The sequence below is a fragment of the Hyperolius riggenbachi genome, chromosome 7, assembly GCF_040937935.1.
Source record: "Hyperolius riggenbachi isolate aHypRig1 chromosome 7, aHypRig1.pri, whole genome shotgun sequence".
In the NCBI taxonomy this organism is placed as follows: Eukaryota; Metazoa; Chordata; class Amphibia; order Anura; family Hyperoliidae; genus Hyperolius; species Hyperolius riggenbachi.
In genome coordinates, this window is record NC_090652.1 from 13127085 (window position 1) to 13139466 (window position 12382).

Consider the following 12382-nt stretch of genomic DNA (forward strand, 5'->3'; position numbering starts at 1 on the left):
GCCCCTAGTATGAACAAACACTCACCTATGAGCAGGGCTTATACCCATCAGTTAACCCCCCTGGCGGTATGAAAAATTCCGCCAGGGGGCAGCGCAGCAGTTTTTTAAATTTTTTTTTTTTTTTTTAAATCATGTAGCGAGCCCAGGGCTCGCTACATGATAGCCGCTGCTCAGCGGCATCCGCCCGCTTCGATCGCCTTCGGTGATCTCCGATCAGGAAATCCCGTTCAAAGAACGGGATTTCCTGGAGGGCTTCCCCCGTCGCCATGGCGACGGGGCGGGATGACGTCAGCGACGTCATTGGGAGTCCCGATCCACCCCTCGGCGCTGCCTGGCACTGATTGGCCAGGCAGCGCATGGGGTCTGGGGCAGGGCGCGCCGCAACGGATAGCGGCGATCGGCGCGGGGCGGCGGCGATCAGTGTGCTGGCGCAGCTAGCAAAGTGCTAGCTGCGTCCAGCAAAAAAAAAAAAAAAAAAATTATGTAAATCGGCCCAGCAGGGCCTGAGCGGCACCCTCCGGCAGCTTACTCCGTGTCACACACGGGGTTACCGCTAAGTAGGTAATAGACGGCTATCGTGGAAAATTCTTAAAAATGAAAAAGCATCTCAAGTGAGTACACTTTTCACAGTTTTGTAATTGTATTATCTCTTTTCATGGGACAACACTGATACAATGTAGTCAGTCTACAGCTTGTATAACACTGATACAATGTAGTCAGTCTACAGCTTGTATAACACTGATACAATGTAGTCAGTCTACAGCTTGTATAACACTGCAATACAATGTAGTCAGTCTACAGCTTGTACAACACTGCGATACAATGTAGTCAGTCTACAGCTTGTATAAGGCCTGTGCTTTTTGTAGCGCATTGCCTTGTGCGGTCTGCAAGGTTTTGATTTCGCCATCTAATTAAAATGTGCCTCATTTACAACGATGCGCCACATGCAAAAACTTAGCGTTGCATGTATTTCTGTGCCTTGAGCTGTATAACGCACATCAATGAAAGTAAATGGGTGCGCTTTTTTAGCGCATGCGTTTACCCCTAATGAAAAAAAAAATTTCATATGAAAGCAAAGCTTTGGTAACTGCTACAATAAGCAAAACATGCTTAAAAAAGCGCAACGCACTGAAGTGCGCACGAACGCATGCGTTCACACATTTCAACACACCCAATGTGAACAAGGCCCTAAGATTTTCCCTCCTTGGGGTCATGTGACTGTGTAACAAGGTCTTAGCGGTGTTGAATTTGCCGCTCTCATGCTGGTTACTGGAAATTCTTCATGGCAGAGAAAGCGGAGGCTCTGCAAAAGAATCATTGCTCTACATCATACATGTCAAACTCCGGCCCGGGGGCCAAATCTGCCCCTCAGAGCCATTAAAGCAGTAGGATTAGCCAGGGGGGAAAAAAAATATATATAAGTAGATAAATACTTTATCTACTTGCATAACACATGTATTGTACTGTTCACGTTTTGATTTCAGTGAATTTTAAATAGCAAATGGAGAATTCTGTTCCTGGAGGGGGCCATGTCTTTTGCTCACAGTTTGAGGCAAAATCCTGATGTCATGGCTGCCATTTTTTTTTCTCCTCCAATCGCTGAGTCACCTCAGCCTTGCTTGTAAACACAAGTGAGCAAAGGATTGTGTTTCAGATAGGCAGCTAGGCAGGAAAATACATGGAAGAGAAGGAATATATTCTAGATAAAAAGAACCCCCAGCATGCAACTGTTTGGCACTGACTATTAAAGGACCAGTGCTCTTAATGTGATAACTCCAAACCACAACAGCAGAAAAAGTTTTAAATGCAGGATTAGCATCTTTATCACTTAACCAGTTTGGCCTATCTGGACGAGCTTCCTCGTCCAGATAGGCACTGCTGCTGCGGCCGGAGCGTGCGATCGGGCGCGCCCCCGCTGCTAGCCCCCTGATCAGTGAATGGGAATAGAATTCCCATTCACCGATCTACCTTCCCCGCAGAAATACCGACGCTTTCTCTCCAGAGAGCGCGGTATTTCTGCCCCCAGGAAACTTCTCCCCAGCATTTTAGTTCCTGGATGCAAGATCGTTCGCATCCAGGACGTTTCACTGTGGCCAAATAGTAAACTGCACCCACATACATTTTTAATGAAAAAAAAAATATATTATTTTACATTTAAAATTAGCAGTTCCCTCCCACACCAAAAATTACCCACATACACTTTTTATTAAAAATAAATAAAAAAATACAATTAAAAAAAATAAAAAAAAACAAAAACATAAATAGTTTCCCAAGGGTCTGAACTTTTTAAATATGCATGTCAAGAGAATATGTTATATTTAAAATTATAAGCTTATAAATAGTGATGGACGCAAATTGAAAAAATGCACCTTTATTTCTAAATGAAATATCGGCACCATAAATTGTGATAAGGACATCGTTTAAACGGTGTAATGACCGGGACAGATGGGCAAATGAAATACATGAGTTAATTACGGTAGCGTATATTAATTTCAAACTATAATAGCCAAAAACTGAGAAATAATGATTTTTCTTCATTTTTTAATCTTCCTGTTAAAATAGATTTAGAAAAAAATAATTCTTAGCAAAATGTACCCCCCAAAGAAAGCCTAATTAGTGGCGGAAAAACAAGATATAGATCAATTAATTGTGATAAGTAGCAATAAAGTTATAGGCGAATGGATGGGAGGTGAACGTTGCTCAGATGCATGAGATTTTCGGACTGCGGTGCTAAACCGGTTAATACACTCAGACCAGTTGCTGATGAAATTTGATTTTTATGGTGACAATCCCGCTTTAAATTGGGCCCTCAGGTGGTTTCCCCACTTTGCATTAGGTTTGACCCACTCTAGACCACCAGGGAAGTTATATTTGATGTGAAGCCCTAGAACACCAGGGAAGCCATATGGGGGAGGGAAGGGGAAAGCACTAGACACCAGGGAACTGTATAGGTGAGGGAGGAGGGCCACTAGACACCAGGGAAGCCATATGGGGGAGGGAAGGGGAAAGCACTAGACACCAAGGAACTGTATAGGTGAGGGAGGAGGGCCACTAGACACCAGGGAAGCCATACGGAGGAGGGAAGGGGAAAGCACTAGACACCAAGGAACTGTATAGGGGAGGGAGGAGGGCCACTAGACACCAGGGAAGCCATACGGAGGAGGGAAGGGGAAAGCACTAGACACCAAGGAACTGTATAGGGGAGGGAGGAGGGCCACTAGACACCAGGGAACAGTATAAGCGTTAGAGGGAAGCAATTGGACAGCAGGGAACTTTAATAAGGCGGCCAGTAGACAGAGGTCGGCCCACGACTTGGTCCCAGAGTTCAATGAGAACCAGTGCAGCGATTAATGGCTACAGGTGGCTGTCAGAAGCCCCAGGTAAGTGAAACAAAAATAAAAAGTTACAGGTTGCCTGTAAATGGCAGAAAAATGTATAATGCTTTGGGAGTTCTCTACATTTTATATGTATGCATTTTAATAGTTTAACATTTTACACAAAAGCAATCCTTTAAAGCAGAACTGAACTCCTAACTTCCTAGCATAACCACCTTTACAGAACAGTCCTGCAATAAATCTGCAGTGAGTACTTCCTGCTTTCAAGGAAGCAGACATAGGGTTAACATCCTTTGTTTACACAATGGCTGCTCTGCCGTGGCAGGCAGCCAACAGATCAAATGCCAACTAGTGACTAGTCACAGATGAGGGGGAATTAGACAGGCTAACCTCTATAAATACATACAGGGGACATTTCTATACATTTAACTTCAGACCGGTGCAAGAGTTCAGGTCCACTTTAACTGAATCCTCCAATGACCTATTCACACACACTCCCAACAAACCCACAGCCAGTGGAATCCAAACAACCGGTCTGCAGACTGACTGTGTTAGTGACTTCACTAGTACAAGAGTCAGCGGAGAATCTTAAACCATGTCACCCCACGGAAGCCACCTTGGGCACATCTGGAATTCTGCATGACCCCCCAAAAAATTCACAGGCCTCTTCTATAGTTTAAAACTTTATTTTTTGAGTTTTTGGTTTTTAAATTTTTTTGAGGTTTTATTTTCCACTTTTTTTTAAATAGTTTATTCAGTAAAAAGTAAAAGTAGTCCATCACTCCGTTCAAGTTAGAGAGGATAGGGAAATGGAAGGAGAAGGGGGTGGGAAATGAAGAGGACTGCCTTGTATCTGCCAATTTCATGATTATAAATTAAAAGTAAAAAGTTCTGTGAATCTTCCAGTCTCAGAGGGGGAGGGGGGGCTGGTTCCTCCCCTGCAGAGCAGACCGCAAACTAAAAACCTCGCGTTCTCCTTTGTGGTGCCAGTAGGGGGGGCACCGGCGACTGCACGCTCCTTTCGGCCTCGGATAACCCTGGCAGGGCGCGAGTGCAGGCCCCGTGACGCTGTGCCCGTGGAAGCCCTCAGATCCATCGGCTCAGGAAGTCTGCGGAGGGGCCTGGCGGGGGGTCCCCGGACGCCGCCCCAGCCTGGACGGTGTGTACGTGGACAGAGGCCAGAGGCAGGGCTGGCTGGGGGTTATGACTGCATGGAGGTTGGAGTCACAGTTCTTGAGCAAGCTCAGTTACCAGGAGGATGGAATGGCAACTGCTGGGACGGATGAGATTGCACTGCAAACGAGGGACAAAAGGAAAAAAAAATTAGTACAAAGTAAAATTAGTAAAAATATTTTGCAGGGGACAAAAACATTTCATATGGTCAGTAATTAAAGACAAGTCTAAGCTCAGGTTCAGAAACATATAGTCCAGTATGCAGGCATGTATAACAAAGGCGCCAGTTAGAATAAAATAATTAAAAACCGTCTAAAAGGGGGAAGTTGGTGGATTTACAGACTCCCAAGGATGCAACGCGTCTCACGGGTCACTACCCCGCTTCATCAGGCAATAGTTCGCAGATTACAAAGTCGGCCAATAAAGTGGCAAAGCGCCTCTGTGTCCAGTAGCTTCCCATGGCATCCTCGGCTGCTGCCCGGGACCCTCCAGCTGAATGGGGCATCATTTCTCTTTCTGGCACAAGCGCAGCAACGCATGCACAGTAGCGCAGAGCTGCTTGTGCACGAGCGGCTCCTGCTTTCTGCACAGTACAGCCGCACTTGTGCTCGATCAGACGATCCTTTGTCTAATGTTGGGAATACACAGCGCGATTCTGAGCCATTAAGGTTAGATCGATCATTTCCGACATGTCCGATCGTTTTGCCACTCAATTCACCATTGACGTTAATTGGGGGGGGGGGGGGGGGGGAGGGAAGATAAGAGACTCGAGCGAGCAAAACGATCAGGTGCAGAATCGAGCAGTGTATTCCCAGCAGAATGTTGGCAAATAACGGGGAACCAGAGGACGCTGTGGGAAGCCTCATTAGGATCCAGAGACTTCTCTCTGAAGTGTGATGATTTTGTACCCAAGCTTTGGCCCACATACACTTTTACAGCAAAGTCCAGAAGAATTAAAAAGTTAATAAAACTACCACATTCCAAACTGGAATAAAAGTCCCTCACTTCCTGTGGGACCTTTCTTATTGTTACACACTTCCTCTCCCAGGTCCAACAACTGATGATACAGGCCATGGAAGGCTCAGGACAAAGGCAAGCATAAAATCCTATTGCACAGAACAGTTGGCTGTACACCATACAATCTTAGGTTAAGTAGAAAGGTAAGATTAATGATACTTTGCAAGCTCTCCTGCTTAGGAAGTGGTAAGATTGGAGAAGATTGTACAATCAGAACTGTATGGTGTACAGCTAACCATCGCCATTCACAATACATAAAAGGAAAACGTACGATTTCAATACACACAAAGTACCATAAATATACACAAAGCATGACGCAGATACTAAGTGGAACAGGGGGCACCTGTGTCCTGCCTTCAGCACCACCTCTGCAAACAAGTGTACGTCACCACGACTACCAGCTTTGCCTACCGCTCTCCCCAACTAATCCTTGCACAGAAGCAACCAACGCATCTAGTTAAGAGTTCAACTATGTGAAACCTTAGCGCCATCTCGTGCCAACGGTCTCCAGAGGCAGAGGAGGAAGGGGGTCACAGCGTACTGGCGGGACAACATGTTAGTCCAGCTGTGTAAAGCCGATCGGGCTTGGAGTGCACTTGAAGTGCGAGTGTGGATGAGTGCCAGGAAGGTCCACAGGTTACATTATTCTCTCAGTCACACCAGGCTGGCCGCCCGATGTCACAGTCACATGATCAGGAGATACATTACCTTTAGATGACCTTTACATATCAACCAAACAAGCAGCGCTCCGTGTGTGTGAGATGGTTCAGGGCTTGGCATGCTTTATAAAGCCATGCCTATCGCCCCGCCTTCCCCGCCATCGTCCTCCCCTGTCTCCTCTGAACGGTCGCTCCACCTGGCTAAATGCTCCTACGTCTAAATGCTGGGGGATCTGGCTGCTGTCCATAACTATAGGAAGGGGGCCTCCCCACCATGTAGGGCAGGGAACCATCTCCGGGTTGAAGTCGAGTCCTTGAGATAGGAAAGGGGGAGGGAGAAAAACAAACGGACACATGAGCAAAAAAATCCAAGTAAAAAAAAAAGTTTTCCAAGTCATTAAAGAGACAGTGAAAAGAAGAACCCTTATGATATAATGAACTGAATGTGAAGTATGCATAAGGAATAGTGCATTAGTAGCAAAGAAAAGTGTCATTTTCAATTATATAGCTTTCTTTTTCAATATTGCATTATTCTGCCATATTTATAGTTTACAAACTACACTCTGCATTTTAAGCTATGAAACAAAGCAGAGCGAATGCCTTTGAACTTCCCTGCAGTAAAGCCTTATCTCAGGTTTAATGCACAAGTGCTTTAGAAAATAGCACTGACTAAATTAGAGAGCTCAGATAAAAATCTTTTGCATAGATAACAAGGCAAGTTTCTTAAAGGGGGCAGCACAGCGAAAAACTGTAAAATTTAAAATATGTGCAAACATATACAAGTAAAAAGTACATTTTTTCCAGAGTAAAATGAGCCACAAATTACTTTTCTCCTATGTTGCTGCCACTTACAATAGGTAGTAGAAATCTGACAGAACCGACAGGTTTTGGACTAGTCCATCTCTTCATAGGGGATTCTCAATGATATAGTTATTTTCAAAAGCACTTAGTGAATAGCAGTTGCTCTGTCCAACTGCCAAAAAACTGTGTAGCAAGCAGGGAAGCTGGCCAGCATCATTGTTTAAATCCTTTTTAGGGAATATCTTTATAAAGAATAAAAGCCTTGCTGAGAATCCCCTATGAAGAGATGGACTAGTCCAAAACCTGTCACTTCTGTCAGATTTCTACTGCCTACTGTAAGTGACAGCAACATAGGAGAAACAATTTATGGCTCATTTTACTCAGGAAAAAATGTACTTCTTATTTGTATATGTTTGCACATATTTTAAATTTTACAGTTTTTCGCTGTACTGCCCCTTTAACTCCTGCTGTACTGGAAACAATAGGAGACTCTTTTCTTTGCTACGAATGTTCTATGTCTTAGCTGTACTACACATAGAATTATTTATATCACATGTTTATTTTCACTTCAGATTCCCTTTAATAAGCATGGTCACCACAAAGCAGGTGATAGTTGAAAAATCAAAATGCATCTTGTTTAGGAAGGAGTTTCAATTCCGGGACCTCTTCAGTACTGCTGACAGTGCTTTGAAGCCATCAGACTGTTTTACATTTGCAGGGTGCTGGTAGGACTGTGGCAGTCCAACCTCTGAGCTGCACAAAGGAGTGGCCAGAGTTTATCCTTGATCTGGTTTCACGCTTCCTTGTGCTGCAACAAAAGCTTTGTCTTCCAGACTTGTGAACACTGCACAGGACCTGACAAGCCAGCTACTCTTCTGTACCAAGAAGATAGAACAACAATACAGCCCTTATATATAAGGGAGATCCTGGAACCGGTACTTTTAAACTCTTAAAGGACACCTGAAGTGAGATGAATCGGGAGGGTGCCATATAGCTTTTAAATACTACAAATCCCATACTTTTAGTCTTAGACCCCCAAACTAGCATGAGGACCAGATGTTTGAAGTGTAACCATTTCCCTCATGCTTGCTCCAGGTGTGCCAGACACTTCTGCAGCCTAAGATCCGCCAGACTTTCAAGCAATGTGCATTGTTTAAAAGGAAAAATATGGCATCCTCCAGATCCCCATCACATCAGTTATCCTTTAATGCATGTCACTGCAGGTAACCAGAAACCCTTTCGCTCTACATTTCTGCCAGACCTCCATGCTAAGAGATTGATCCACTAGAGAAATGCATTTGTGGACTTATATACTGGAGGACCAGACCTTTAAAAGACAACTAAAGCAAAAGGAATATGGAGGCTGCCACGTTTCTTTTAGGCAATACCAGTTACCCAGCAGTCCTGCTGATTCTCTAATACTTTTAGCCATAGCCCCTGAACAAGCATGCAGCAGATCAGGTGTTTGACATGGTCAGATCTGACAAGATTAGCTGCATGCTCGTTTCTGGTGTGAAATAAAAATAGATCAGCAGGGCTGCCAGAAAACTGGTATTGCTTAAAGGGATACTGTAAGGGGGGGGGGGGGGTGGGGGGGGGGGGGGGGGGGGGTCGGGGGAAAATGAGTTGAGGTTACCCGGGGCTTCTAATGGTCCCCCGCAGACATCCTGTGCCCGCGCAGCCACTCCCCGATGCCCTGGCCCCGCCTCCGGTTCACTTCTGGAATTTTAGACTTTAACCACTCCGCCTGCGTTGCCATGTCCTCGCTCCCGCTGATGTCACCAGGAGTGTATTGCACAAGCCCAGTATGGTCTTTGGTCTGCGCAGTATGCTCCTGGTGCCATCAGCGGGAGCGAGGACACGGCAATGCAGGCGCAGTGGTTTTCAGACCTTTAAAGTCAGAAATTCCAGAAGTGAACTGGAGGCGGGGGCCGGAGCATCGGTGAGTGGCTGCGCGGGCACAGGATGTCTGTGGGGGGCCATTAGAAGCCCCGGGTAACTTCAACTCATTTTCCCCCCGCCCCCCTACAGTATCCCTTTGGGCCCGTTTCCACTCTCGCGGAAACGGCCGCGAATCCGCAGAGTTTCCCCGCAGGCAAATCGCGCGGGGAAACTCTGCCATAGGGGACAACGGCGCCGCCGGCCGAATCGCTTGCAGTAGCGATTCGGCCGGGAAACCCCCACAGAATTCGCGGCGGAGGCTGCGATTCCCATAGCCGTGCATGGCACGGCTGATGGGAATCGCCTGCGATCCCGCCCACCCGCTCAGTGCCGGCGTGCGTCTACGAGACGCACGCCGCACTAGTGGAAACGAGCCCTTTAAGAGGAAATAAATAGAACAGCCCCCATATTCTTCTCGCTTCAGTTGTCCTTTAAAGGGATACTGTAGGGGGGGGGGGGGGGGGGGTCAGGGGAAAATGAGCTGAACTTACCCGGGGCTTCTAATGGTCCCCCGCAGACATCCTGTGTTGGCGCAGCCACTCCCCAATGCTCTGGCCCCGCCTCTGGTTCACTTCTGGAATTTCAGACTTTAAAGTCTGAAAACCACTGCGCCTGCGTTGCCGTGTCCTCGATCCCGCTGATGTCACCAGGAGCGCACAGCGCAGGCCCAGTATGGTCTGTGTCTGCGCAGTACACTCCTGGTGACATCAGCGGGATCGAGGACACGGCAATGCAGGCGCAGTGGTTTTCAGACTTTAAAGTCTGAAATTCCAGAAGTGAACCGGAGGCGGGGCCGGAGCATCGGTGAGTGGCTGCACGGGCACAGGATGTCTGCGGGGGGACCATTGGAAGCCCCGGGTAAGTTCAGCTCATTTTCCCCTGACCCCCCTACAGTATCCCTTTAAGGTAAACGGACTATCCACCCCAATATTATGCTGGGAATACATGGGTTGTTTTTGCAGCAGATAGATAATTTCCAACATGTCGGATCTCCCATTCGATCATTTTGCCGCTCGATTCCTGATAGAGGGGAGTGGAAAAGGAGGAGAAAAACAAGAAAATAGAGTAGAAAAGTGAGCGGCAAAAAATCGATTGAGTGACGAATTGAGCGAAGAAAACAACCCGTGGATTCCCAGCATTAACCTCCCTAGCGGCAAGGAAGAGTCTCACTCGTCCAGCAGAAACTTGCTGGCATCGGTATGGACGAGTGAGACTCGCAAGGAGATACCAGACCAGCAGGGAGATACTAGCGGCATTCCCACTGTTCTTCAGCCCCCCCCTCCATCGATCCCCCCCCTTCTTCCCTCCGAGGGTGGTGATTTTATGCCCTCCCCCGCCCCTTCCCATTTGTGGCAATCCCCCCTTCCTTCAACTCTGGGGGTGGCGATTTTATGCCCTTCATCCCCCCCACCCCCGGCTTCCCATCTGTGAATGCCGATTTCTGTTTTAAGCTTTTATTATACTCAATGTATACTAGACCCTTACTAGACACATTCTGGTATCTTACAGGAAAAAGGTTATGAAAATAAAATTAATGAAACCACTTTCTGCACAGAAATCCTGGGGAAATTGAACACAGGGAAGATAAAAGCGCTGATGACTTGACTGAGGTGAGGTTCAGGTGAATTGCCTCGTTCATAACCACGTGGTTTATTGATTTTCAAGATGAGCTGATCACTTCATGTAACAAACACTACAAGAGCAGGGCCGGAGGGCGACCGGTGTGCCACTCTGCATCTTGTAAGCAGTACTCCACCTTGTGGATGGGGCATGTATGAAAATGGAGAAGGCGTGGACACACCCGTCTGAGGGAGGCCACCCTGCGGAGGACCGCCGTGCGTTTGGGCTGGGTGCAGAAGCATGACCTGCGTTGGATGAGGGGCACCGGGGTGTGGTGGGTGAGGGGCACCAGGGTGAGGGGGAGGAGCCCCTGTCATGCCTGTTTGGACGTGAGCCTGGGAAGAGGGAGGAGAGAATCAGCTGAAGAAGAGACACATACAGAAACGTAAGCATGGTTCAGAGACGGCGGGCACTTACCTGGGCCACGTGAGACATGTTGGTGTAGCCATGCTGTAATTGTTGGTGGGCGTGAATGGCATACACTGCCTGCTGGGGGTAGTTACTCTGCGGAGACTGGGCAGTGGGTCCGGGGGTCATGGAGGGCGGGGTCGCTGTCAGAGTGGCCGTGTGATATATGTTTTGCTGGGGTTGTCCGCTGCCTAGATGGGGAGGCTGTCCACCCTGGTGCTGGAGGGGGAAAACAAAACACACTGATCAGACCGCTGTATAAAACATGGAACCCATTTCAAATGCTCGGTACACAGATTTTCTGGCAGATCGATTTCCAACACATCCCATCTGATTTCTGATTGTTTTACATTCACTTCTATCGGAAATCGATCAGACAACAGTAAATCTGCCAGAAAATCTCAGTGTGTACCTAGCATTACACAATTCAATAGAAAGGTTGACTAGCCTCATCTGTAAACTCCTCCCGCTGCACTGGCTCCATGCAGAACATGCACTAAATCTGCACCGGACCTGACAGCTCATGGAACCATCTTTCCCAATAGCACTAAATCACATGACACATTCACACTCCTCCCCCAACCACCAATAATGGAAGTGAAATCAAGTAAAACTTCAGGGTATTTAAGATTGCCATAATACCTCCTTGGAGGTAACCCCCGAGCCATGCTCGGAGTGGAAGAAAATATAGGTTAGCTGTAATGCAGAGCCTGGTTCGGGGTAGTCGCCGGGAGGTATAGGCAGAGTGTGCATTTGTAACTCCTCCCTCATGATCCAGCCGCTGGCAGCACGTTTTCTTCTGATCTTCGGAGGCACTCACTCGGGTGAGATCGCCACTTGTCACATGGCAACAGATGGCGATCCTACCATTGGGGTAGGAAGGAGAATTGCAGTACTGGAACCAGGGGAGGCAAGTGAAGTGCAGGGCTGCTGCAGATCGGTGGTATGTTTTTTTCCCCCTGCTCTTAGGGTCTAAAAGCACATTGAAGAAAAAAGGTTGCGCTGTTAGACCCTGAAATCAGGAAATTATATCGCCAGGGAGGCAGGCTTTGGAACTTTCAGGAACAACCATTCTGCAGGGATGCACCTGCCAGGACTAAATATGTCGCTAGCTGTGAAATTTCAGAATGTAAATCAGCGAGGGGAAAGATTTTACAATGGGCTGACTAAATCTTATAAATAACTATATTAAAAAAAAAATTTAAAAAGTGAAACTACAGACTAAAAATCAACTCAGCAGCACTGAAAAGGCTTGGTGTTTCTTTAACAGTTTCACAGCATCAGAACTTTGTTTTTCATACCCAAGCCCCATTTTTAGCTGCTTAGAAGCCAAGCTCCACCTCAGAAAACTGCCAGGGCATATTTCCCCTGATGCTGTGCAAAGCATGATGGGATTTCTGATGTTCTCATTGCCTAGCAACTGGGAGG

At 47.0% G+C, this 12382-nt stretch overlaps 1 protein-coding gene across 1 annotated transcript in view; it reads right to left on the reverse strand.

The window, feature by feature from the left end:
- Nucleotides 1–4002: 4002 nt before the first annotated feature.
- Nucleotides 4003–12382, reverse strand: part of ATXN2L (ataxin 2 like) — a 37085-nt gene continuing 28705 nt past the window's right edge. Inside the window, exons 21-23 of the mRNA XM_068243599.1 lie at nt 10964–11173; nt 10683–10881; nt 4003–4628 (exon numbers count right to left, since the gene is read on the reverse strand). Of these exons, the coding sequence (XP_068099700.1) occupies nt 4579–4628; nt 10683–10881; nt 10964–11173 (459 nt within the window). The 3' untranslated portion in view covers nt 4003–4578. The remainder of the gene's footprint in view (nt 4629–10682; nt 10882–10963; nt 11174–12382) is intronic.